Source organism: Lemur catta, chromosome 17, assembly GCF_020740605.2.
Source record: "Lemur catta isolate mLemCat1 chromosome 17, mLemCat1.pri, whole genome shotgun sequence".
NCBI classification, from domain to species: domain Eukaryota; kingdom Metazoa; phylum Chordata; class Mammalia; order Primates; family Lemuridae; genus Lemur; species Lemur catta.
In genome coordinates, this window is record NC_059144.1 from 48,540,388 (window position 1) to 48,564,727 (window position 24,340).

Below are 24,340 nucleotides of genomic sequence, written 5' to 3' on the forward strand. Positions count from 1 at the left end.
ATTTACACCGTCCCCTCGATGCAGCTTAGGAATGTGAGCAGGGTCTCTGGAGTCAGGACGCTGCGGTCCTGCCCGGGCTCCAGCGGTTCCCCACTTCGCGACTGACGACCGCATGGCCGGCTGCGCTGAACCTCGGTCTGCTCACCTGTAAAGTGGATGCAAAAATAATGGTCTCTGGGTCATCGATTTATTGTGAAAGTCAAGTACGATGATGCCTCAGGACAGTGCCTAGCTCAGCGCACACAGTGACCAACTTTCACTTGGTGATAATGGTCATATACTGATGTGATGTAATTTATTACAGTGAAAATGTTTACCCAGAATCACCTGCGTGACTGCACGTGGACTACAGTGCATGCTGGTCCAGGCCCACGTGCTGGCAGCCGTGCCAGGGACATCATAGGTCTGTGACCTTCCACCCATGTGACGTCGGGAGGTCAAATCTGAGAGCCTGAGCACAACTCGGGTCCGTGTTGCTGCCAGAAGAATTGTCCCTTCCCTGTCTAGGGAGGGGTTTGGGGCCCTGGGCATGTATCTGTTGTCCTGACACAGTGATGACTGAACTCTGGTCTATGTGGTGACTGTGGAGGTGACACCGGTCTACGTCATGTGTTTCTCCAATGTCACTGCTTTGTTTTCTATTCTGACTACTCTTCTTTCTTACAAAATAACTCACGCCATAGGCTGCAAAACGGCCTGTGCTAGAGTACATGTGCCCCGTTCCCAGCCCCGGCAGCCAGTGTCCCCCGTAGACGTGTTCCTGGCACACCCCAGCATGCACCTGGACACGGCCCCTCACGCTCCAGTGGCGTGTGCTGTGTGTTTTATTTTTTTTGACCTGGCAGTTGACCCCAGATGGGTTTCCTGTCTGAACCCGCAGCTATGTTTTACTCTTTCCCATGTCGCACGCGGGTTGCTGAGAAGGGAGGACGGACAGTTGCCTACTGAGGGGTGTGTAGGTTGCTACCGTCCCTGACGCTGCCATGAGCTCCCGGGATGCCCATCTCACGCATCGCAGGGTCTGCACATGATCATGAACAAGCTGCTTCCCTGTGCACGTTCGCGGACCCGCTTGTTCGGCAGCTGTCCACAGAGGGGTCCCCACGGGCCTGCTCTGCGCTGGGGTCCTGGGCTCTTCCCCTGGAAAGCTGCCAGCCTGGCGGGAGGGCAGGTACACAGGGTCTTCGCAGCTCCTTGGTGCCTGCATATGACAAGGGACTGAGCCTGTCCGGCACAGGGGGAAGGCGGAGACGTCCCTGAGGAAGTGGTACTTAGCTGAGGAGCTGAGGTTTACAAGGCAAAGGGGCAGCTGGAAGGGAAATGAGCCTGGGTGGGGTTGAAGCACAAGCAAAGGTCCTGGGGCAGAGAACATTTCATCACAGAGTTGGAGAAGACCTCAGGTCTCGGTGGAGCTGGCGAGGGCTTCCAGTGGGTGGCAGGAGGGAAGCGGAGCACACAAACCCGTGAGCCAGTGCGTGTGCCCCGCGGGCACACCCCAGTCAGAGTGAGCCCTGGAGGGTCTCGCTTTGGGGGGGATCACTGGTGACCCCTTGGGGTGAGGGGAGGCACCTCGGCTTCCCCGGGAGTCTTGTACGTTTGGTGGTCACGTGATGACCTTGGTGTTGGTCTTGGCTTCGGTCTTCCAGATGAGATGGACCAAACTCCGCCAGTGCGATCCGAGTATCTGGTCTCAGGGATTCGAACCCCCCCTGTGAGGAGGAACAGCAAACTGGCCACCCTGGGCAGGATCTTCAAACCCTGGAAATGGAGGAAAAAGAAAAACGAGAAGCTGAAGCAGACGACGTCAGGTAAGGCCCGGCTCTGCCCGGGACTAGTGTCTGTTGTGGTGCTGTTGCCTCTGCCGGTCCGTGTCTGCCCAGCCCCGCACGGCGGGCAGACTGTGCTCCGTGGCCTTGAGGACCAGGAGCTGTACAACCTCCCCCTGGTCACTGGGGACCCCTTGGGGTAAGGGGAGTCACCTCCGCTTCCCCAGGAGTCTCGTAAGTTTGCTGGTCACATGATGACCTTGGTTTTGGTCTTGGCTTTGGTCTTCCAGATGAGTTGGACCAAACTCCCCTGGCCCCTGCAGGTCCCACCTGGCTGTCCCAGGCCTGGGGTGAGCACCTGGCACCCCACGTGGGACCCCACGCCCAGACCCCAAGGCGCCTAGTCACCCGGACCTTGTTAAAAGCACAGACCCCGATTCAGGGCAGGGCTGGGCTGGGGCCAAGACGCTGGCTTTGGAGCGGGTTCTCACTCGCTGACCACACTGAGTAGTGAGCACCTGGCCCACGTAAACTCCTACCGTGGCTTCGCCCTCTAACGCTGGAGGTCTCCCTCTGAGCAGGTGGGGGCCCAGGTCCCACCCCACAGATTCCGGTTTAGTTGACTGGGTTGGGGCCTGGATCTTGCCGCAACAGGCACTGATGGTGGAATTATTTCATTTATTCACAAGTGTTTACTGAACACCTACTACGAACCAAGTACTAGGCTAGGGGCTGGGAGTCACCGGGGAATAAAACCAGCTCAGCCCCCAACTTCATGGCATGCAGCAGGCAATGATGACAAGGTAGTCGGTAGATGGAAACTAATCACACATCTGTCGAGCACCTACTGTGTGCCAGGCTCTGTGTCAGGCACAGTGGATACGGCCATGAGCAGGACAGGCACAGCCTCTGCCCGAGGCCAGTGCGTCTGGGGAGGACAATGACACGCTCTGCAACTGGCCAGTGGGGTGAATGGAACCAGAGGGCGCCGGGCAGGGCTCATCTGCGAAACCAGCCTGCCCTGGACCACTCGGTTCCTGAGTGCCCTGGGGGATTCAGAAGGTCAAGACCCTCAGCGTGGCCTTGACACCTTAGGCCTCTCATCACTGGGAGGCAGAGTGAGCCTACTCCCTGCCCTTACACTCTACCTGGGCATGCCTGTCCCTACACACTCCCACCAAAGCACCCAGAAACTTCCCTCACTCACCGCCGGCTGCGTCCTCACGCCCTACCAGTGCCAGCTCTGCAGAAGTGGGGTTGTGACAGGTTGCACCCTTGTCCCTGCCTCCTTGGAATCCACCCTGGGAACTGCAGCCATGAGACTGAACCACAGATGTGGGGACACATATAGTGATGACAAGGACATGAGTGGCCATGGGCAGACAGCAGCAGGGCATGTCCCACCACCTGGCACAGAGGCACCAACACGACCCTCAGAGCCGCCCTGCTAGGCCTGCACGTCTTAGGGGTGGGAAACAGGCTCAGAGAGGGGAAGCCGCCCACCTGGGGTCACACAGCCAGCAGGGGTGAGGCTGGGGCTTGGTCTGGCCCGACACCCTGGGCTCTGCGGTGGCAGTGTCGTGACAGGCAAACCCTGGAGAAAACAGCGTCTCAACCCCCACGGCCGTGCCCTGAGCTGCACACCTATTAGCTGTGGCTGGAAATAATTAGTGAGGAGCTGCTCCGCTGAATAGCGCCAGGCCTTGGGGACCAGCCCTGGTAAGTGCCAGTCTCGGGTTGTTGCCTCTGGGGGGGGTCCCTAGGGTCCCTGTTCTAGTCCCAGCTGTGAAGAGGCACAGATTCCAGGGCTCCAGGGGCGGCAGAGACGAAGCCTGAGCCGTGCCGTACGCGGGCGTGGTGGGGGAGAGAGATTCCCGCCAACAGCGGGTCCTGCATTCATGCTTTTTTGCAAGATTTACAAAATTATTTTTTTTAACCACTCAAGAAGTTGATTGACAAATTCTCCTTGTCAAAGCAAAAACAGAACAAGCATCGTTATTCAACAAATCTTGACATCTCCTGTGTGCCGGGCACCAAATGCACAGGAGGGACCAGGCCCTGCCCACCCAGAGCTTTCCGCAGAGCGGGGAGTCGAGTGACAAAGTCAGCAGGTGACCCGGCACTCTGAGCAGGCCATGGGGAGGAGGCAGGCAGGGGTGGGCGTTGCTGCGGGTTGGGTGGTCTGAGAAGACCCAGATGAGGAGGCCACACGGAGCTGAGATGTCGTTGGCCCCTTGAGAAAGGCAGGGAAAAGCACCGCAGCAGTGGGAACAGCCCTTGCAAAGGCGCGTCTGTGCATCAGGAAAAGGCCCAGGGTGACCTCTGTGACCTTGGGTGGGCCCCGGGCACCCTCCAGGCTCAGCGTCCCCAGCTGTGGGATTAGAAGGTCAAGCTTTGTGCTCCAAGGACTCTGGGCCCCTCGCTCCGCTGATGCTGTGCTGTGCAAGGTCACCAGGATGCTCTGGGGACCCTGCAAGGGCACGGAGGGGCTTGAGGTTAACACCTGCACTGTCCCCAGCATCAGGGCCTCACTCGGGCCCTTGGAAGTCTGGGGAACAGCACTGTGTGTGTTACTTGTTCCGAGCCACTCCCTCCCCTGCAAGTGTGGTGTCACTCATTTCAGCATTTCCAATCCCTGGTTTCACGGGACCAGACAAAGTGAGAACTAAGACGATTTGAAGAGACACGTGGCGTGACCAGTGAGTTGGGCAGGCAGCGGGTGGGTCCCACACCGAGGAGGACAGCTCTCGGGGGCTGCGGGTGGCAAGGGGCGTCTTGGTACCTGCCCTGGCGGGGCGGATCCGGCTCTGCGCTTGCCAGCTGCACGGCCCGCCCAGGACCGACACCCTCGCCTGAGAGGGGGGCAGTAGACCCTGGCAGTTGGCTCTCTGGGTCACAGGAGGACCTGGGGTCAGTGCAGCCGGAGTCCGGCACCCACCCGGCCCCAGCTCCCCGGCGCTGGTTGGGGCTGGGCCTCACTTACCTCCCAGAGCTTCGCCCTGTTCTTACCGTCATTTCGTTAGCCGGGACCGCAGCCTCTTTGCTTACACCTCCCCAAGGCAGCGCTCAGTTTGTCAGTTGTATCCACAGTTCTGGCATCTGAAAATTGGTTTGGAAATTGGGACGACAGAGAGGAAATTACACTCTCTTTGCCCAAAAATGCCTACTCCCTGCTGTGTTTGGGTTCTCCCCTTCATCCTTCAGCACTAGCGTAAATACCCTCAGGGAAGCCGCCTAGAGGTCCAGGGTGGGCTGGTCCCACGACGACCCCCTGCCCAGCACCCTCCGGTTCCCATTCATCCCACTCGCGGGTTGTAGAGCGTGTCCTCGTCTTGCCCAGATGTGCTGGTCTCGGGCAGAGGCTATGCCTGTCCTGCTCACAGTTGTATCCGCTGTGCCTGGCACAGTGCCTGGCACATAGTAGGTGCTTAATAAATGTGTGATTAGTTTACATGGGTTGAATACCTTGTCACCACTGCCTGCTCCCCTGCTGACCCACACACACCATGAAGGTGGGGGCTGAACTGGTTTTGTTCCCCGGTGACTCCCAGCACCTAGCCCAGTCCTAGGCACATAGTAGGTGCTCAGTGAACACGTGTGAATAAATGAAATTCTGTCATCACTGCCTATTTGTCATCTGCCTCGTGCGCTGTACAGTGAGCTCGGACAGGTGGCCGGGCGCTGCGTGTTCTCCTCCGTGACCTGGCACGGGGTGGAGCCCTTGCCCATGCTGAGAACCGACGGGCCCTTTGTGACCCAGGCCTGGCAGGGCCGCTTTGTCTTCATCTTTCAAAGAAAGAGTCCGAGCTTATATTTAGAAATCGGGGCTCACCTCCAGGCCGCTAGTTTTCTGGGCAGTTGGAGAAAAGGAGGTGACCGTGGGGCTGGGTGCACACAGCGGCGGGGAAAGCAGGAGGGCGCGGGGCTGAGCAGCCGGAGCGCTTTGCTCCGGGATGGGGAGCCAGAGAGCGCTATTCCGGAGGAGGAATTCACGAGGTTTGGCAAACTGGGTTGGTGGAAGGGGCGCGGGGAGCTGGCCTCCTCCCTCCCTGTCCATCTGGTGGATTCTTCGAAATCTGTTAACCGGTGGTTTATTGGAAGAACCTCTAGGGGGAGGGTCGCGCGGGAGACTCGGGTCTGCACAGACGTGAGTAGCGGTCAGCACGCATTTAGCAAAGGCTCACCCGGACCGCGAAAAGCACCCGAGGGTGTTGGGGCAGAGAGAGGCCGCGCTCCTTGGCTGGTAAGTGAAGCAGCATTTGGAGGGCAGCCAGGGGCGGGGGCAGGCAGCTCGCGAAGGGCCTTGTACGTGGAGGTGCTTTTCCGATAAACCGCAGAAAGTACTGCTGTGACAAGCCCAGGCTGCTTCTCACTGGCTGTGCTTTGCGCACCTCGCTGGGCAGACGGCTCGGTGAGAGAGTGGGGGGCGGCCGAGCAAATCTGCCCTCACCCCGACGCACCTGCTCGCTCACTTGTTCTGCCACCCTGAGACCGGCGTCGGCTGTGGCCGGGCAGGGCCTCACGGGGATGTCTGTGTCCCACAGCGCTGGAGAAGAAGATGGCGGGCAGGCAAGGCCGCGAGGAGCTCATCAAGAAGGGGCTGCTGGAGATGATGGAGCAAGGTGAGTGGGCCGCCTGGCGCGTGCGTGCGGAGCCGAGAACCCATCAGAGACAGGCAACCAAAGGGGTCCGCTGTCCAGGTGCGGGGCTGGACCTGAATGAAGCCTGCAAGGCTGGAGAAGTGCCCCCAAGGTCAGGAGCCGTCTGCTCAGCACCCGGGGACATCCCCCGTGGGCTGCAGGGCTCCTCCCTGGGGTTGTCTGGCAGAGCCAGGTGCGGGTGAAGCTCCTAGTTCATCCCAGTTGCTCTAAAGTCACAGCAATGGTTTTTGTTTTTGTCAGTCTGTGCCATGCTGGGGCTGTGCTGGCCGTTCCGCACACCCTCTCTGGTCTTCACAGCATCCCTGTGGACAGGGTGCACTTGTTACTCCCAGTTTACAGATGAGGAGTCTGAGGGTCTGGGTGGTGCCTGCCCAGTTTGGTGCAGCATGAAGCAGAGACGCAGAATAAATCCTGGTCTCTCAGTCTCACAGTCGTCTTTGGTCTGGAGAGTTTAACCTCATTGTTGTCTACGTGATCATCCTTGTTTGCGTCTTTCAGAAAGGCTGGTTACTGTCACTTGTGCAATTAACTGAGCAGGTCTTCCTCCTCCCTGGTAGATTCCTGCAAGTGCGACGCACGGGACTTGGGTCATGGTGCTGACTAGTCCTCGGTGCTTTCCAGTTTCTGAGACTCTAAATCTCGGTTAGGAGGTTTCACAAAACCTCACTGCCGCTTAGTCTCTCTGGAGCTGGGCTGAGCTCTGGTCCCCTGATTTAAGGAACCCGGCCGTGTGGAGCCAACTCCCGAGGCTGTGTGAATATATCGAGCGCCTGCCTCCTCCTTTCAGCCTCAAAATACTACTGGTGTCTTTGAGATTTGGCCCGAGTACCAGGAATGAGGAAGATGCTCATGAATCCAGATGCTATGCAGCCAGTTGTGGACTGATGCCTTTGTTACCATTTCCTTTCTTTAGATTCAAAGGGTATTTTGAGGATGCTCTTTTCAAGGGGAAAGCTACATAGAGGTTGCTTAGTACTAATAATAAAATCTTACGTGTACAAGGAAAGCCTGGTACCGAGTGCTGCGGCATTCAGACGTTTAACACTCTGTTCTGACTCTCGGGTGTGGTGGGATGTTGTCACTGAGGTGTGGACATCTGGATTATTTTAACGTGGCCGGCACAAAAAGGTGCCCAACTCTGGCATTTTGAACACGGTGCTAATGAGCATTACCTTGGATCTTAGGGAAAGAGAAGGGAAAAATAAAAATAGGCTAAGTCCTGTTTATCATCTATGATAATAAATGTTATTTTTGGTGAATAAAGAGGAAGTAAAGATATAGATCAATTTCCTGTCAAAAACGAAGTTACAGTTTGAATAATTAAAGAGGAAAACTTCCAGGAGAAGCACAGGTTGGCTGTTTTCAACTCTGAATTTGTGTGAGATGATCTTGTCTGAAGACGTCAGATCAGAGAGCCCGAGACGAGCGTTCGGCCGGCCCAGGCTGCCCAGGTGAACTTGGCCTTGCCGCCGTAGGAGCTCCTCTCTGGCCTCCGTGTCTGGGGGCAGATCACAGAGCAGCACAGCACTGCCTTAGCTCAGGGCCAGTAATGTCCTCTGGAAAGGTCCGGTGGTAAATATTTCGGGCTTGGGGGCCACACGGTGTCTGCGGCAAGCACTCACTCTGCTGTTGCAGGGCAAAAGCAGCCACAGGTGATCCCTAGATGAGTGGGCAGGATCGTGTCCCGAGAAAACGTTACGGACACTGAAATCTGAATTTTATATTATTTTCATGCGTCATGAACTATTATTTTTCTTTTTCTTTTTTTTTGGTCAGCCATTTAAAGATGTAAAATCCATTCTTAGCCTGGCGCTGTACAAAGCAGGCGGGGGGCTGGGTTGGCCCCCAGACTGCGGTTCGCCAGTCTCTGCCTTATGTCTCTGTCTCTCTTGCCAAGTGATTATGGTCCAGGAACTAAGGTGGCCTGAAACAGTCTCTTTCCCTGAGAGCTGAGAATGCACTCACTGATCGTTGCTACAACGTTTTATTGAGTGTCTACTAGGCCCGGGGTCTGTGCTAGCTGCTGAGGACACAGGTGAGGACACACTCTTCTTCCAGCACAAACAGTGCAGCGGGGCACAAACGTTAGCTAATCCCACAGATAAATGTCAACTCACAACTGAGATGAGCGTGGGAAGGAAGGCACGTAGCACCCCAAGACCATGAGATGGGACCCGGCCTGGTCAGGGGCCGGGAGAGGTGTGAGTGGGGTCCCGGGTGGGCAGGAGGAGCAACACGGGGATCACCTGGGAGCTTTATAAAACCCTGACGCTCGGCAGCTGTTCAGCGAGACACTCTGGGGGAGGCACCTGGGCATTGGTGCTTTGCAAACTCCCCAGCTGATGCCAACTTTGATGCAGCGAAGGTTGAGGAGGTCGAGAAGCCAGAAAGGGATGCTGGGAGCAGCTTCCAGCCGAGGGAGCAGCGACTGTGGGGTCCCACGGTGGACCCAGAGAAGGTGGGTGGGGAGGGACCCAGGAAGCAGGAGGGCCTGGGCCCGAGCACGCCGCCCATCTTCCCTGCCCCGCGAGGCGGCCGGGGCGGCAGAAGCAGGTCCAGGCCGCTGTGGGAGCCCGAGGCCGCCCCAGGTGAGTGGCCTGGGGTGCCGTGAGCCAGGTGTCCCTGGGGGGAAACCGCAGGACCCGGGAGGCAGGGCTCGTCTCCGGGAGGGGGCTTGCTGGTCACCGTGGACTCTCGTGCTGCTTAAACCCTGCTCTGTGTGCGGGGCCTGGAACCAGTGCACGGCAACAATACGACACGTTTGGCCACAGGCGCCTGGGAACCCTCCCCGGCACTTGCTCGCAAAACGCCTTTCCTTGCAGGGCGAAGCGGACTTCAGGTCCGACCCCCGCTGTGATTCCCGCGGGTGCAGGGCTCCCCGAGCCTCCGGGGGGTCGTAGCCGCCCCTGCCCAGCTCAAGGGAGGCCCGGGGGGGAAGGGAGGACGACGCTCAGGTGCGGGTGCAGCACCACCTCCTTTCCCGAGGGTGGGAGGACTCGGGGTGGGGGCAGCGGTGTTTTCCCGGTTTGGGTGAGGAATCGGGCTCAGCCACCACCACCTGCTGCCAGCGAGGTGGGGATGACTCTGCAGCCGTGGGCGCCCCCCTGTGGCCACCTTCAGGAGGGACAGGCCTTGGGAGGCTGCGGGGTGGGAGGCTGTGGGGTCCGGCCGCCCCGGGACCTCCAGAGCTGCCGGGGTCCTTAGCAGCCCCAAACTCGAATTTTGGCCTCCTTGGCCAGGACAGCCACCAGGAGTGCCCCCTGCCCGGCACATGCGTGTGTGTCGGTCACCCTGGCGTTTGCCCATGACACAGGCAGCCTGGCAGGGCGTGGCCTCCGGACAGCGCCTGCAGGACAGAGCCTGCTGGTGCCCCGGGAGGTGAGGCTGGGTCCAGGGCACGAGCTTGTCCTGGGTATCGTTCACCCCTGTGCTTTATGGAACGCCTCGTTGCCCCAGCTCTGGCTGCCTCCCGGGACCCAGGAAGCCCCTGCCTGTGGGGGCCCTGGGGAGGGAGGTGGCCCCACACCCTCCTCACTGCTCTGTCCACCCTTCCCAAGCCTCACGACCACGTGGGGCAGAGTGAAGGGTCCCCAGCTCAAGCATGGTGTGGAAGAGAGGGGCCTGCATGTGTCTCTCTGCCAGAGGCCGTGTATGTTCCTGAATGACTTTACTCCGTCTCCCTGCACGAGTCAACTTAGCATTTTCTTAAATAATTCAAGGCCCTTCATACCCCATCACTAGATATAAAAAGAGAGCTAGTGCCCTGGTGCTGTGTGCTGTGACCTGAGATTGACTGGGCACACTTTCCTTGGGGAACTGGACAGTGGCAAGTCAAGTGTGTCTGGTTCCCACGTGGTAGGAGTGCCGGGGGATGTGTGTAGGCATGTGTGCACGCACACGCATGTGCACATGTGTAAACCCACGTGTGCTTGCCATGTCCACGCATGCACTCTCCCGTGTGCATGTCTGTGGCGCATCCCCTCTCCCTGCGGCTGCTCAGTGGGGTGCAGCCCTGGGTGGGGGAGAGGGCATCGGACCAGGGCTGGAGGGCGGCCATGGGTAGTGAGAGGAGCGGGTCACAGCCCCACCGCTGCCCCCACCCCCGCCCCCAGCGTTTCTTAGCAACGCCCTGGCACCGCTACTATTTTGGGAACTGCAACTTTTCATTGACCATGATTACGAACCGGAGCCGTGAGCACAGCCCAGACAGGCCCGGCGAGGGCCGCCGAGCCCAGCTCAGGTGGAGCAGCTCTGGGACCACAGGCGGCTGCCTCAGAATCTGGCTGGGGCCAGAGACCTCTGGGCCTTCCCCGTTCAGTGTTCTGACCGTGTTACCCTTATTGTTTTTATGATGACAATGAGGGGGACATCGTTAGCGTTATGTTAACAGCAATGATGGTTGGGCAGCAGTCGCCCTGTGTGTTCTGAGATTTGGTGGCTACGCTGTAAGCAGCGGGTGGCAGCCTCACCTAGCACGGGAGGTGTGACTCTGGCCGAGCGCACCTGGTGCTGGCGCTCACGTGCCCTCTGTGTCACCTGGGGCCAGGTAAGCTAGTGGTGGAGGCTGTCACTGTTGTGTGACAGGTACGAGTAAACCAGTCATAAGACAGGGGCCGGGAAACTTTAGTTTTGAGCCCTGTGACGTCTAGTTTTGTTGAGTTCTCTTGGCCCTGACCCGGGCCTGGTTAGCAGTTACAGCCGAGTGTAGAATCTGGCCCGGGATCTGTTTCTGCGTGACCTTGGAGCTAAGAATGCTTTTCAAACTTAAAGGCCTTTCATGAAAATTAAAAATCAGGGAAGAATATGCAACGCAGGTGATGCGGCACGTGGCCCGTAAGTCTTAGATACCTGCCACCTGCTCCTTTATGGGAACGTCTCTGGCTTCACAGATGAGATCTCCGCAGCCCCAGTCTCCAGACTTCTGGCAAGGCTGACCTTTGCCCTCACCCCCGAGGGGACAGGCGCGCAGCAGGGAGGACGCGGTCAGCAGGGACTGAAGCTCAGGCCCCTCCGAGGGCGCGGGAGGGAGGTGGGCCTGGCTGGAGTGCGCACGTGGGTGCTTGCTGTGTGCCAGACACGCTCCATACGTGAAATCGGCTGATTTCTCACAGTAATGCCACGAAGCAAGTAGCAACGTTACCCCCATTTTATAGGTGGGGAAATTGAGGCCCAGAGGAATTTGTCGTGTGGGTATAAGAAACCTTGTTTGCAGCAGGTGGGATGGATGGGCAGGGTGACGATGTGCTGTTTGTCTGATCAGGACATTTGGCAGTGAGCGGGACACTGATGGGTGTGGGACAATAGGTAGGAATCAGGACTGACCCAGGCAAGCAGGGACCCCGACTCTGAAATAAATCTCTCCACGATGGGCGGAGGTCAGAGCAGGCCAGCGTCCCCACGCTGTGACCCTGTGGCTGTGTCAGTGTGTGTGGGTCACGCTGCCACTCTGCACCGTGGTGTCTGCCTCCATGAAATGGCCGTGGGGACTGAGGGGGCCCTGAAGGGGCCGTGTGGGGGCTCTCTGCATTGGGCTGTGACATGTGTCCAGCAGATGTGGCTGTAACCAGCCGGCTGGGGGGCACTTGGGTGGGTCTTTCGCTCCCTGAGCACTGAGCCCCCCGCGTTAAGGTGCAGCCCTGGGGATGCCCAGCCCACGGCCAGACCCTCGGAGGCTGCAGCAGCCCAGCCCTGGAGAGGGGAAGCGCCGGGTCCTTCCTCCAGCCCTGCTGGGAGGGCTGCCTGTCTGGCCCTGGGGACTCCCTGCTCTGCGCCCCATTCCTGGGCTCAGGATGCCACGTGTGGTCATCCGCATGGCTGCTATAGACCGTGAGCCACTCAAGGACAAGGACCGTGTCCTGGTAACCTCTGCCTTACCAGCGACTGTCACAGCGCTAGATGCATCGTGGGTGATGGATAAACGTTTGCTTAGTGGGTGACTGAAGGTCACATGCAGAGGGGTGAACTGGGTCTCTCCGGCCACAGAAATGCCCCCTAAGAAACAGCCCCAGCACCTCAGGGGCACTGCAGTGACTGCTTGTTCCCACCTGAGTTGACCTCCCCGGGGCATGTCCTTGGGGCATGGCCAAGGGGCACAGGCAGGAGTGAGTTGTGCTAGCACTTCGGAAGCTGCTGCTGGGTCAAACCCGCTGATGTCCATTGGCCAGAGAAAGCCACCAGAGTGGGGGCACTGCAGGGGCACGTGGCAAGGATGTGAAGGTGGGTGGGGGTGCCGTCCAGTCTCCCCAGGTGTGGAGTACGAGGGCCCGGCAGAGAGGCTGTGCAGGAGCAGAAAGCAGGGGGGTGTGCGTGAAGCCGGCTCACCTGGGAGGGAGGTCAGGGTGTGGGGCGGGCCTCCCAGGGGGTGTAGGGGGGCAGTGTGGGGGCACCCCAGGGCCTGGGCGGGCACACTTCCCAGGGAGGCACTTGGTACAAACGGAAGGACTGGGGAAGGCAGGTGCAGGCCCGGTTCACAGCTACACTTCCTTGCAGACTCCGAAAGCAAAACATGCAGCCCCGACAGCGGCCCCCAGTCTGCGCAGAGCGAGCCCTCCACACCTAGGCAGGAGACGCTGAGCTCGGAGGACGCCCAGCCGGGAAGCCCCTTGGCCTCGGGCACAGACCAGGCTTCCCTGGATGAGCCGCTGTCCTCGGCCACCCGTTTGGACGACGCAGGTACTGGCCGGAGACTGGCAGGGTGGAGCTCCTCCCAGGATGGCCGTCTGCCTGGGGTGGCACCCGGGGCCCCCGACTAGGGCGTGGGCAGTAGCCCTCAGGGAACGTTGTCCTCAGGACAGCCGGTCCCTGCCCCAAACCTGCCACGCTCTGCCGCCAGGCTGGGCTGAAACATTCCCTGGAGCGTTTTTCTTGACTGTTTCTTCCCGAGTCTGGCACGGCCAATAAACAAAGGTGCTTAAAGATGTTCACCTTCCAGACACACCTTCCTCCCGGGGACATCTTTGCCCTCTCGCGGGGACCTTCTGGGCAGGAAAGTGCCCTCCGGAGGGTGAGTGTCCACTCGGGCCCTTTCAGCCGACCCCGAGACGACAGGATGGACGTGGGGTTTAGGGCCCTTCCCAGTGGCCCGTGTCAGCAGGTGACGGAGGCTCTGCGTGCTGCTCCTCGGCGGGGCTGCCAGGCCCTGCGTGCGGTTCCCTCCCTGTGAAATGGGAGAGTGAGCGACTCGCGCGGGGTGGGTTGGCCCCTGCACCTGCCCTTCCTCTGAGTCCATCCTCCCTGCCCCTCGTCCAGGCTGGCATGGGTGGGGCTGCTGAAAGCCAGACATGTAAGAACGAGAGCTGCTAGACGTGAGGGTGCGTGGTGTGCCGGGAACACCGCTTGCTGCCGCTTGCTGTTAAAGCCCGCAATAGCCCCGTGAAGGGCAGCGGTTAACGTGATGCCGTACGGGAGTAAACAGAGGCCCAGGGAGATTCAGTAACTTAAACAAGGTCCCAGGGTGAGTGCAGAGGTGACTCGAGCTTGGGTGTGTCTGACTGCAAAATGTGGCATGTGACCACCGCTCCCAGGTGGGGCGGGAGCCTGGGACACACCTGTCATGAGGAAAAGGAAGGGACCCACTCTTGCTCTGGAAACGACCTCGCCCTCCACCCCCACCCTGCGCCCAGTGGCTCTCTGGGCAGCTGAACTTGCAGGAAGTCAAGTCCATGCGGGAGGTGCCTGCTGCTCCTCCTGTGCCCGGGTCAGGGCCCAGCCCGCCATCGGCCCTCTTGCTTTGCTCACTCACGGCCACCGCGGTCAGAGGGGACATGCTTTGTGAACACTCTGCTCTGCCTTTGCGACAGCCAAGATGCCATCTGCGTCCAGTGGTGAAGGAGCAGATGTCGACAGCCTTCTGCCCGCCGCCGCCGAGCTCTCCCAAGCCTCAGCGGGGCCCGACTCCCTGGACAGCCCTCTCAGACCGCTGGAGAGATCCGCGGGCCCGCTGCCCAGCCCCCCACTGCTGCCCACCCCGCCGCCCAAGGCCGGCGCCAAAGCCGCAAAGAATGTCACAGGTGGGCCCCCATGTATCCCATCCATCCTCTTCTCTTTCTCTCTCCATCCATCATCCATCCGTCCCTTCAGCTGGGCTGGCTTGGACACCTCCACCCTTTGCTTCTGTGACTGCGGCTCCGGGCAGGCCCGGGCAACAGCTCTCAGCAAGGCGCTTGGTTGTCGGGGGCAGACTGCTCAGCCTGCCTCAGGCAGCAAGCAGGGTGGTCTCTCTGCAGGAGTCACAGCGGGGTGTCTTCCAGCCCCAGGATGGGGCCTTTCTCTCCCTCTGTCTGGATGTTCACGTGTCTGTCTGTCCTCTTTCTGCTTCTCTCTGAGTCGGTCAGTCTCCTGCCCCTGCACTTGCCCTCCCTCTGCTGGTCTCTCTTGCTGATTCGCTGTCCAGCCGGCTCTGTCCAGCCAGGCGGAGCCAGCAGTGAACAGCCTTCGGGTGGGGGTCGAGTGGGGGAGCACTGCTGAACAGAGACCCCCCCAGAGTCACGTGCTTCTGTAGTCTGGCCTCACTGGCCGAGTAATCCCAGGAAGAAGAGAGATTTCATTATCAAGCTTGGGTGTTTCTCGTCCTGCTTCTGCCGTAAACATTCCTCCTCCTTGCTCCATGCAGCAACTTGGAACCTCAGCCCAAGCCGTTCCTCCTTCAGGGAGCCTGCCCCGCCCTCCGGCCTCACGGCACCGTGCGCCTCCTCTTCCCGGCACCCACCATGTCATTCCTCCTTGTGCAGGGGGCTGAATTAGTGTCCCCCAAAATTCACGGTCACCTGGAACCACACAATGTGACCTTATCTGGAATAAGAGTCTTTTTAGATTTCACTAAGTTAAAGACGGAGATGAGCTCATGCTGGTTAGAGTGGGCCCTAAATCCAGTGAGAATGTCATCCTAAGAGCCACAGAAGGACATGAGGTGACATGGAGACAGAGGCAGGGACTGGAGTGAGGCAGCCACGGGCCGAGGAGCACCAGGGGCCGCCTGGCAGCCGGCAGAGGCTGGGGGAGGCCTGGGGCGGTTTCTGCCCCAGAGGGAACCAACCCGGCCCACGTTTTGGTTTCCACTTTGGCCTCTAGAACTGGGACAGATCTGTTGTTCTAAGCGGCCCAGTTTGTCGTCATTTGTTAGAGCAGCCCAAGGAAGCAAATTCACCTGTCTGTGGGATTATACCCCTGCGCCCGTACGGTAGCCCCGTGACAGCTGGCCACATCCGTGTTCACCAAACCCGAGTGCGGGCAGAGTATCCAGCTCACAGCAGGTGCTCAGCAAGTGGGAGCGACTGTGTGATGGAATGAAGGAATGAATGTTCTGAACCCTCTCTCTGCATCCTTCTACTTCTCCGGAGATGAGTCAACATATTCAGTTTTTGGGTGACATGAATGACAACACAGATTAGAGTAAAAGTTTTGAGGCAGAACCATACTATTTTGCATTTTGTTACTATCATTTTGATAATTCCCATTTTCATCTGTTGAAACCTGGAACAATTTAAAATCTGTTTTATTAATCACCATCCACCCAATTTTATTTTGGCTGATGTATAATTTGTTCCTGACCCCCAATAACCAAGTAGCCTGGAGAGTTTTCCGTGTCCCATGTGCTTGGAAAGGTCAGACCTCGGACTGCACAGGTCTTTGCAGTGACTCCACCCTTTGCTCGCCCCAAATTCTGGTGTTCTGTCCCCAGACTACCCGTCAGCACCTCTGATGGCCACCCTGCCCTCAGTGGCGAGGACATCAGGGAACACTCTGGCACCAGTGAGCATGGAGACTGAACTGGGAGTGGGTGGTCATGACCTTGGCGTGGATTTCTTACTGCTGAGACCACATTTTGGTGACTTTGTCTTAATTTTCTCTGGTCTTCCTTTTCTTTTGGGGAAAATGTTTTCTTCTGCATGTGAACACCAGATGGCAGCAGAGAGGGCAAAGGCCCCCTCACCTGGGCTTGACTTGCAGATGGAGACACAGGTGTGCGAGGGAGTCTCCACCCCGCAAGGCCTTTCTTGCCTGAGACGGGGCCACGCGTGTCTTCGTCTGCCTGGGCTGCTACAACAAAATACCACGGACTGGGGGGCTTGGAAACAACAGGAATCTATTTTTCACAGTTCTGAGGGCTGGAAGTCCAAGATTAGGGTGCAGGCAGATTTGGTGTCTGGTGAGGGGCCGTTTCCTGGTTCGTAGGCCAAATTTCTAGCCTTTCCTGAAATGTCTGTCTCTGATGACTTCTGAGGGAAGATGCTGGTGTTGCTGTCGGGTGGGCGAGTGGAATGGGACAGGGGCGCGCCCTGGTCTCCTCTCCCTGGGAGCAGGGACCCTGGCCTGGCATGTCCGTGTGAGTTAGGGACACCTGGCCAGGGGTGGGGACGCGGGGGTGGGACGTTCTCTCTGTCCATGGGCCTGTGTCTCAGGAGGCCCTTTGTCCCCCCTCCTGCCAGTTACGTTCTTGTGGGTTCCTCCCGCCCCCAGGCCAAGCCGCGCTCTTCCAAGGCCCCGGCATGAAGAGCACCGACCCCCCGCTCCGAGGACAGCTCTCCACACCCACCGGGTCTCCGCATCTCACCACTGTCCACCGGCCGCTGCCCCCCAGCCGCGTCATCGAGGAGCTGCACAGGGCGCTGGCCACCAAGCACCGCCAGGACAGGTGAGGCTCTGCCCGAGGGGGACACCGGTGCCTCCAGTCCCCCAGGGCTGACCTGACGGTGTGACACCGTGCAGCCACCCAGGGGGCGGCCAGTTTTCCTGCTCTGCTGTCTCCACCTTGAAATTCTTAATGATCTTTGAATAAGGAACCCCACGCTTCATTTTGCACCGGGCTCTGCAGATTACGTGGCTGGCCTTGGTGCCCACGTTCCGGGGGGAGCCCGGCCCCCCAGCCCCTGCGTGAGCCCCTCAGGATCGGGTGGGGCGGGAGCCCCCAGGACAGGGTGGGAGAGAAGTGGCTGTTGTGCCTCGTCCCGGGACTCGGGCTTCGCGTTTTTCCTGGGCGAGAGTGCCAGGCAGCCGGGCCCGCAGCGGCTCTTTCGTTCTGGGTCACGTGCGGCTCAGTTCTGTTGAAGGAACAGTGGATGCTGGAGGCAAAGTGGGTGACAAGGCGCGTACGGACTGGCGGAATGTCGGACACAGCGCCCATGTCGGTTCCTGCGGAGGCCGTGGTCGGAGGTGGTTGGAGCATGGGTCGCGCTGGCACCGCCTTGGGCAGGTTTATCGCGTGTTGTGCTTTCAGCTCCTTCTAACAGCCACGTGCCGGTGCCCCTTCCGGCTCGGCGGGGACAGAGCTGAGAAGCCTCGTGTCAGCGTGGCACCTGCGCGACATTCGTCGTGAGCCCCGAGGTCAGCGTGGCGGGTTTTCTGGGTGAGGGGTAGTGTCTGACCCAAACCGTCTTTCTGATCCAGTTTCCAGGGCCGGGAAAGCAAAGTGTCTCCGAAGAAGCGGGCGGATGTCCGTCTGTCCCGGACGTCCAGCATGGAGCGGGGCCGGGAGCGGGAGGAGGCCTGGGGCGCGGACGGGGCCCCCGAGAGCAAGCGGACGGCAGCCAAGGAGTCCGAGGAGAACAAGGAGAACCTGATCGGGAATTCCGAGCTCAAGGACGACTTGCTCTTGTACCAGGACGAGGAGGTGCTGAACGACTCCATCATCTCTGGTGAGGAAGGGGCGGATCGGCACCGAGGGCTCCCCCGAGGGCTGGCGTCCCCAGGGCCTCACATCTGGGCTGGCACTTCTGCCACCAGCACGGGAGGGACGGGGCGAAGGCTGCGCTGGAGGACACAGGCGGGAGACTCATCCCCTGAAAAGCGCTCTGGGGGCGCACGCGGCCGGACTCGCCGTGCGACTGGAGGAGGGACCTGAGTGAGCTCATTTTATATGTGAGTTTTCACGTGTATTTGAAAACACATAGAAGTGGTACAGCAAGTGTCTTGGGAATGTCACCCCTGAGGACATGTGACAAAGTATGTAGGTGGTATGCAGATGCCCCGTGTTTGGAAGGTGTGGCAGAAAATTCTCATTTAAAAAAAGCGAGATGAGGGGCCAGGGGAGGGGAGAGCGCCTGATGCATCGGTCCCAAGTGGCCATGTTAGACACGTGAGAAGGAGACACAGTGCGAGCGTGTTCGGGACCAGACATCCGCAAGAGCCTTAGAGTCCAGCTCCATGTTTGTCCTCCTGTGTCATCTGTGTCAGAGTAGTGGCTCCATCCTGCCCTCGAGTCTCGGGGAAAGGGAGGGCTGCCGACCTCCTCCTGGGCTCAAGTAATCCTCCCGCCTCAGCCTCCTAAGTAGCTGGGACTACAGCCATGCGCCACCATGCCCTGATAATTTTTCTATTTTTGGTAGAGACAGGGTCTTGCTACGTTGCTTAGGCTGGTCTCGAACTCCTGGTCTCAAGTGATCTTCCTGCCTCGGCCTCCCAAAGTGCGGGGGCCATAGGCTTGAGCCACCGCACCTGGTATGTCCCACCCTTCCGGCTGCTGTAGCAAAATGCCGTAGACTGGCTGCCTTATGACAGCAGAGACTTCTGTCTCCCAGTTCTAGAGGCAGGGAAATCCCATGTCAGACAGCAGATGCGGATCTGGGGGGGCCACCCCTGTTCACAGACGGTGTCTTTTCACGGCTGCCCTTGTGGCAAGAGGGGAGACGGAGCTCTCTGGGGCCCTTTGACGCGCACTAACCCCATTCAAGAGGGCTCCACCCCCACAACCTCAGCAGCTCCCAGGGCCCCACCTCCAAACACATCGCCCTGGGGGTCAGGCTTCAACATGTGAATTCTGGTGGGGGGACACACACTCGTCCGTGGCGTTGATGTTCTCAGGTGGGGGCTGTCTGTGCACCCGCGTGGCCTTCCTCTCTGGGCTCACAGCGTAGAGATTTTCTGTAGGGTCTGACCACCCGCTTGCCCTCACACATTCCTTTCCAGCTCTGTGACCTTGGACACGTTTCTTAGCCTCTCTGTGCCTCAGTTATACCATTTGTAAAAGGCTGTTTATCGTAGTCCCATCTGTGCTCAGCATGTGCTCTCACTGTTGTGGGGATGGTACCCCCGCCTTTCGGCACCCTTGTCGGGAGCAGGCAGGGACAGGAGGAGCCAGGCAGCTGCCACAGGTCAGCAGAGAGAGACACCTCCCGGGGTCCAAGCGGGCTGTGGCTCCAGTCTGTGGACAGTCCACAGCCGATTCGTGGCGTTCCTCATTCCCTCCTCCCGTTCGTCCATTAGCAAGTGCCGATGCCCCTGCAGCCCACGGGCACATCTGTTCTCCGTCTGGATATGCAATCGATATGTTTGTGTGACTGGCTGTGGTTTTGCTTTGCCCACTTAGCAAGGATCGGGGACAAGAACTAATCGCTTGGTGCCCTGTGTGCCGGGACAGGCTGATGGTGTCCTTCACGTTGGTCAGGAAAGAAAAGCCTCAGGAAGGCCTCTGGGGGGCACCTGCCATGGGCCACCTGTCCCAGGCCAGGTGTGTTGTGCTCCAGGGCGACCAGGGCTGTGCATGCTCGTACACACGGGCAGAGCTGCAAACCGACAGCTGTCCAGGTTTTCAGTGCACATGCTCCACTCAGCAGCTTTGCTTCCAGGAACGTGCCCCAGGTACCTAGCCCTCGTGTGTAACAGCTTATACGCACTAGGGTGGCTCAGTCTTGCTACAATTAATGTTTGGGGCCAGAAAACTAATCGCTGTGAGGGCTGTCCTGTGTCTTGTAGAATGTTTAGCAGCGTCCCGGCCCCCACCCACTAGATGCCACTAGCCAACCCCCTGCCCCGTAGTCATACGACCCAAATGTCTTCATACGTTGCTCGGTATCCCTGGGGAGGGACTGCCTGTGGCTGGGAAGCGGAGTCCAGGGATGTTGACTGGTGTCACTCGAGGTAGAAAAACTGGAAACACTCTGAGCAGGGATCAGCGAGGGCCGGTGGAGTCGGCAGTGGTCTGCGTCCGCGGCGGAGCCTCGTGCGGACGTTGCACTGAGCGGGCGAGCCCTTCGGTGTGAAATGCAGCCAGGGTATGTTGCAAGGTGGCAAAGAGAACTTGAGAATGATCCCACTTTTGTTATCTTTTTAAAATAAATCCACACAGAAACGCTCCTACCCAACCGTACTCTGTGAGGAAGAAGAATGGATGTGTAAGAGAAGGTTGAAATTCTCTCACCCGGTGTGATCAGGACCAACCGATTAGATTTTCATTAATCAAAACAGCTGATTAAAGCTTGAAACATAAAAGTGATATATACACAGATTAGACATTTTGTTTCAACTTAAAATATGAATGCAAAAAGTGAAAAACTAATGCACATTTATGTGCCCCTTTGGGCAAGGATGAGAGTCCCAGGTCCTGGAATAAACCGCACCTGCTGTGCATCCTCTGATGTCTAAGTGACTGTTAAGGGTTACGTTTACTTTGCACTCTTTACAAAGTAACAGAGCACAGGTGCTGCTGGCGTAAGCAGGTCTGGGAAGGGACAAGCGACTGTGGGTGAGCACAGGGCACCGGGGAGAGGAGGCGCCCGAGTGTGCAGACGGAGCCCTCAGAGGGGTGGGGAGCAAAGGCCAGCGAAGCCCCTGGCCGAGGGCATCTGCCTCAGGTGTGCCTGGCTGTTGGGTAGGGTGCGTGCGTGCCTGCGATGCTGCACCCAGACACACGAGGCCACATCTGTCTAGCCTGCTTTGCGTCAGACACTTGTGTGAATGCATCTCTGGGATAAAATCCTGGAAATAACGCAGCCGATTGACACACCTTCTACGTGCTGATCCTTGATTGGAGACCGCGTCCGCAATGCCGTCCTGATTCCCCTCCCCCACGCGTTCTCCGCAGGACCTGTCTGTCCCTCGATGGCAAGGGGAGGAGAGGATGCCCAGGGGAAATCCCCCAGCCCTTTACAACAGAAAGGGTTATGGGCAACCTGTGATGTTTAGAGAATGTTCTGTTGATACCTCTCTGTGCTGTTAGAGGGTTTACAGTGAGCACGTCTTACCTTGACCCCAGAGAGACTGGAGACGGGCATTTTTGACAAGATCCCATTCCTGTGTTGGGGGCGTTCTTGGGCTTCCAGGCAGGAGCAGGTGGGAAGGACACTACTTGACATGGCCTGCCAGGTGGTCAAGGGCAGGGCAGGAGAGGCGCCAGTGGGGCTTTAAGGAATGAGTAAGAGTTTGCCGGGTGGGTGAAGCCACAGAGACACACAGAGTTGGCACTCACAGGGAGGGAAAGCCGCGTGGAGCCCCTGGTGCCCGGGGTGTTCAGGGAGACCTGACACCGAGCAGTTTTGGTGGCACAGCCAAAGGGGTGTCCAGTACTTTTCAGATGCCAGGCGACCTGAGAAGGCTAAGGATACTGACCCTGTCACTTGCCACTATTGCCACTGGCGAGAAAAGGATGACACATCTGGGCAAATTGTATCTGCTTTGGGGGCGACTATAAGTGAGCAGTAAATACCTGGAAGGCTGTCGGCCCAGCCCGGGGAAGTGCTCCAGGAGGCGGTGATCTCTGCCTCCCACACCTGCCTGACCCTGCCACCTGCGCTGTGTCACCTGGCGGGGACAGCTCTGGGACCTGCTGCAAGGACTTGCCCGGGGCTGCCCTGTGACAGCAGTGTCTGCACACGTCCTGTGTCAGACCCCGTCCATGATGGTCTTGAGAGTTGGAATGTTTACTTGAACCTAAGAAGAATCCCCACAGTGTGTTCTGCCTTTGGTGACCCTCAGGAGCTGGGCTTTACGTAGAGGACTCCAGGGAGGGTGTGTGACCACATGGGTTTTAAAGACAATCTAAAGAGAAGTTCACAAAGTTTTCTGATGGGGCATCCCAGTAGAAAAAAGAAAAAAAAAAAAAAAAAAAACTCCCAGTATTTGTATGTCATTTACATATAAACTATACCCACGAGAGGTGCCGTGTTAATATATTGCGTACACTATGAAATAGACATGAAACAGTAAGGAAGAAAGCACAACATGGCGTAGCGACTGTACACGTTAATATTTTCCACCACAGCCTGACCTCCTGGGGGGCCCAGGAACGTGCATTCCGGCAGGCACAGCGGGGCGCTAGCGCAGCCTATAAAAGCTAGACTGGGGGGATTTAAGGTAGAGGAGGAATTTTAGTGCTTTATAGATTTTTTTTTAAAGCGTTTTATGAAATGACTTTGCTATTTATTGGACAAGTACTGTATGTCCCAACTCCAGGCCTCAAGGATTCTAAGAAAAACCGAGACCCAGTCTCCACCCTCGAGGAGTTCATGACTAACTTTAAAAGTCGACTTTCGCCATAAAGTTGCTGAGACAAAAGAGGGCCCTGTCTGGAATCCAACGCCAGGGACGTGGTGACTCAGGGTTTGATGACACAGTAGCTGTGGCATGAAGGGAGGCGGTGCCGGGCCGTGACAGGTGTTGCCCACGTTTAAAGAAAGGGGGACCCCCTCGCAGGCTCCCGGGTCCTTCTCCCAGTGGACACGCTTATGAAAAGGGAAAGCTAAACTGTGTCGTGTTATTTGAATCCCATGGGGACAGTGGTTGCAGCGTGTGCCTCAGTGAAGGGAGGAGCGGCCTGTGGAGCGGGGAGGACTCCCTCGTAGTCGTCACCGTGGTGAATTCATGGAACGTCAGGCGGTCACAGACTTTTCTTGGAAGTTGGGGCTCTGGGATTTGCTGTGACTCAGACTCCCAGCCATTTTGCCTGTGGACAGCAGGTGGCGCTGTGGACGCTCACTGGGACGCAGGATGCGCTGGAGGACCGGCTGTGGGTGCCGGGGCACTCCTGGTGCTGGGGTGCCGGGCTCCCGCCGTTCCTGCCGGGCACCGAGCAGCGTGTCGGCTGGGACGCGGCAGGCCCAGTGATGACCACGGCCAAGCTGGGCTGCTCTTTTTGTTAAAGCTCCTGTTTTGCGTCGGGTACCTTAGAAAGCACCTCTCACGCCTTCTGTTGCCTGGTCCCCACGACAACCTGGGGGGGCAGGTGCTGTCATTGCACTTTTTTTTTTTAACAGTTGAGGAAACTAAGGCAAAGAGGGGAAGGAATTTGCCCATTTTGAATGCAGGCCTATCTAGGTTTGCAGCCCATGCGCGTCACCCACCATTCTCCTCACGCTCCTGAGCACTGCGTAGGTGCCAGGCTGAGCAAAGTCACATCGTTGTTATGGGACAGCGTGAGACCCAGGGAGTGGCCAGGGAGAGAGATGCTTGCTCACCTTATGAAGACAGCTGGAGTCCAGAGGCACCAAGATGCAGAGCCTCGAGGGGGCAGTCCCAAGTCCTTCGCCTGCTGGCTGTGTGGCCTTGGGCGAGGCGTTGGTGTCTCTGTGCGGCAGTCGTCATCTGTGAAATAGGAAAAATGAACCCAAGCACCTGCCTCAAAGGGCTGAACCCTGCCTGGCATACAGCAGGGGCTCGTTAAGTGTGGGCTGCTCTCGCTGTCATCGGTGGGCAGCAGCACAGGAGCTGCTGTGGCCGAAGGGACCTAGAAAGGTCTGGAAAGAGCAGGTGCGATGAGAGAGGGGCATGAGGGGCCCTGGCCCGGCCCAGGGAGAGGGGACGGGGCCTGCAGGGATGTCCTAGTACCACGCGGTGGGTGCCTGAAGTGACAGACGTTTATTTATGTGCTCGCAGTCCTGGAGGCCGGGAGGCCACGATCGAGGTGTTGGCGAGTCGGTTTCCGGCGAGGCCTCTCAGCTCGGCTCAGAGATGCCGTCGTCTCGTGTCCTCGTGTGGCCGATTCTCTGCGTGCGGGCCGTGGGGAGAGCATCTCTCCAAGGACCCCGTCCTGTCAGGGCAGGGCCACCCTCACGGCCTCCTTTAACTCCGTTACCTCCCCACAGGCCCTGCGTCCAAGTGCAGTCACGGGGGGTCAGGGCGTGGACTGTGCACTCTGGGGTGGGGGACACAGTTCAGGCATGACACGGGGACGGGGCAGGGTCTGGGGTGTGGGGCGCGAGGGCC

At 58.5% G+C, this 24,340-nt stretch overlaps 1 protein-coding gene across 1 annotated transcript in view; it reads left to right on the top strand.

Annotated features, from left to right (window-relative positions):
• Nucleotides 1–1,650: 1,650 nt before the first annotated feature.
• Nucleotides 1,651–24,340, top strand: part of PHACTR3 (phosphatase and actin regulator 3) — a 68,259-nt gene continuing 45,569 nt past the window's right edge. The window contains exons 1-6 of the mRNA XM_045528471.1: nucleotides 1,651–1,808; nucleotides 6,311–6,388; nucleotides 12,917–13,099; nucleotides 14,227–14,436; nucleotides 16,886–17,060; nucleotides 17,813–18,060. Coding sequence (XP_045384427.1) covers nucleotides 1,652–1,808; nucleotides 6,311–6,388; nucleotides 12,917–13,099; nucleotides 14,227–14,436; nucleotides 16,886–17,060; nucleotides 17,813–18,060 — 1,051 coding nt within the window. The 5' untranslated portion in view covers nucleotide 1,651. The remainder of the gene's footprint in view (nucleotides 1,809–6,310; nucleotides 6,389–12,916; nucleotides 13,100–14,226; nucleotides 14,437–16,885; nucleotides 17,061–17,812; nucleotides 18,061–24,340) is intronic.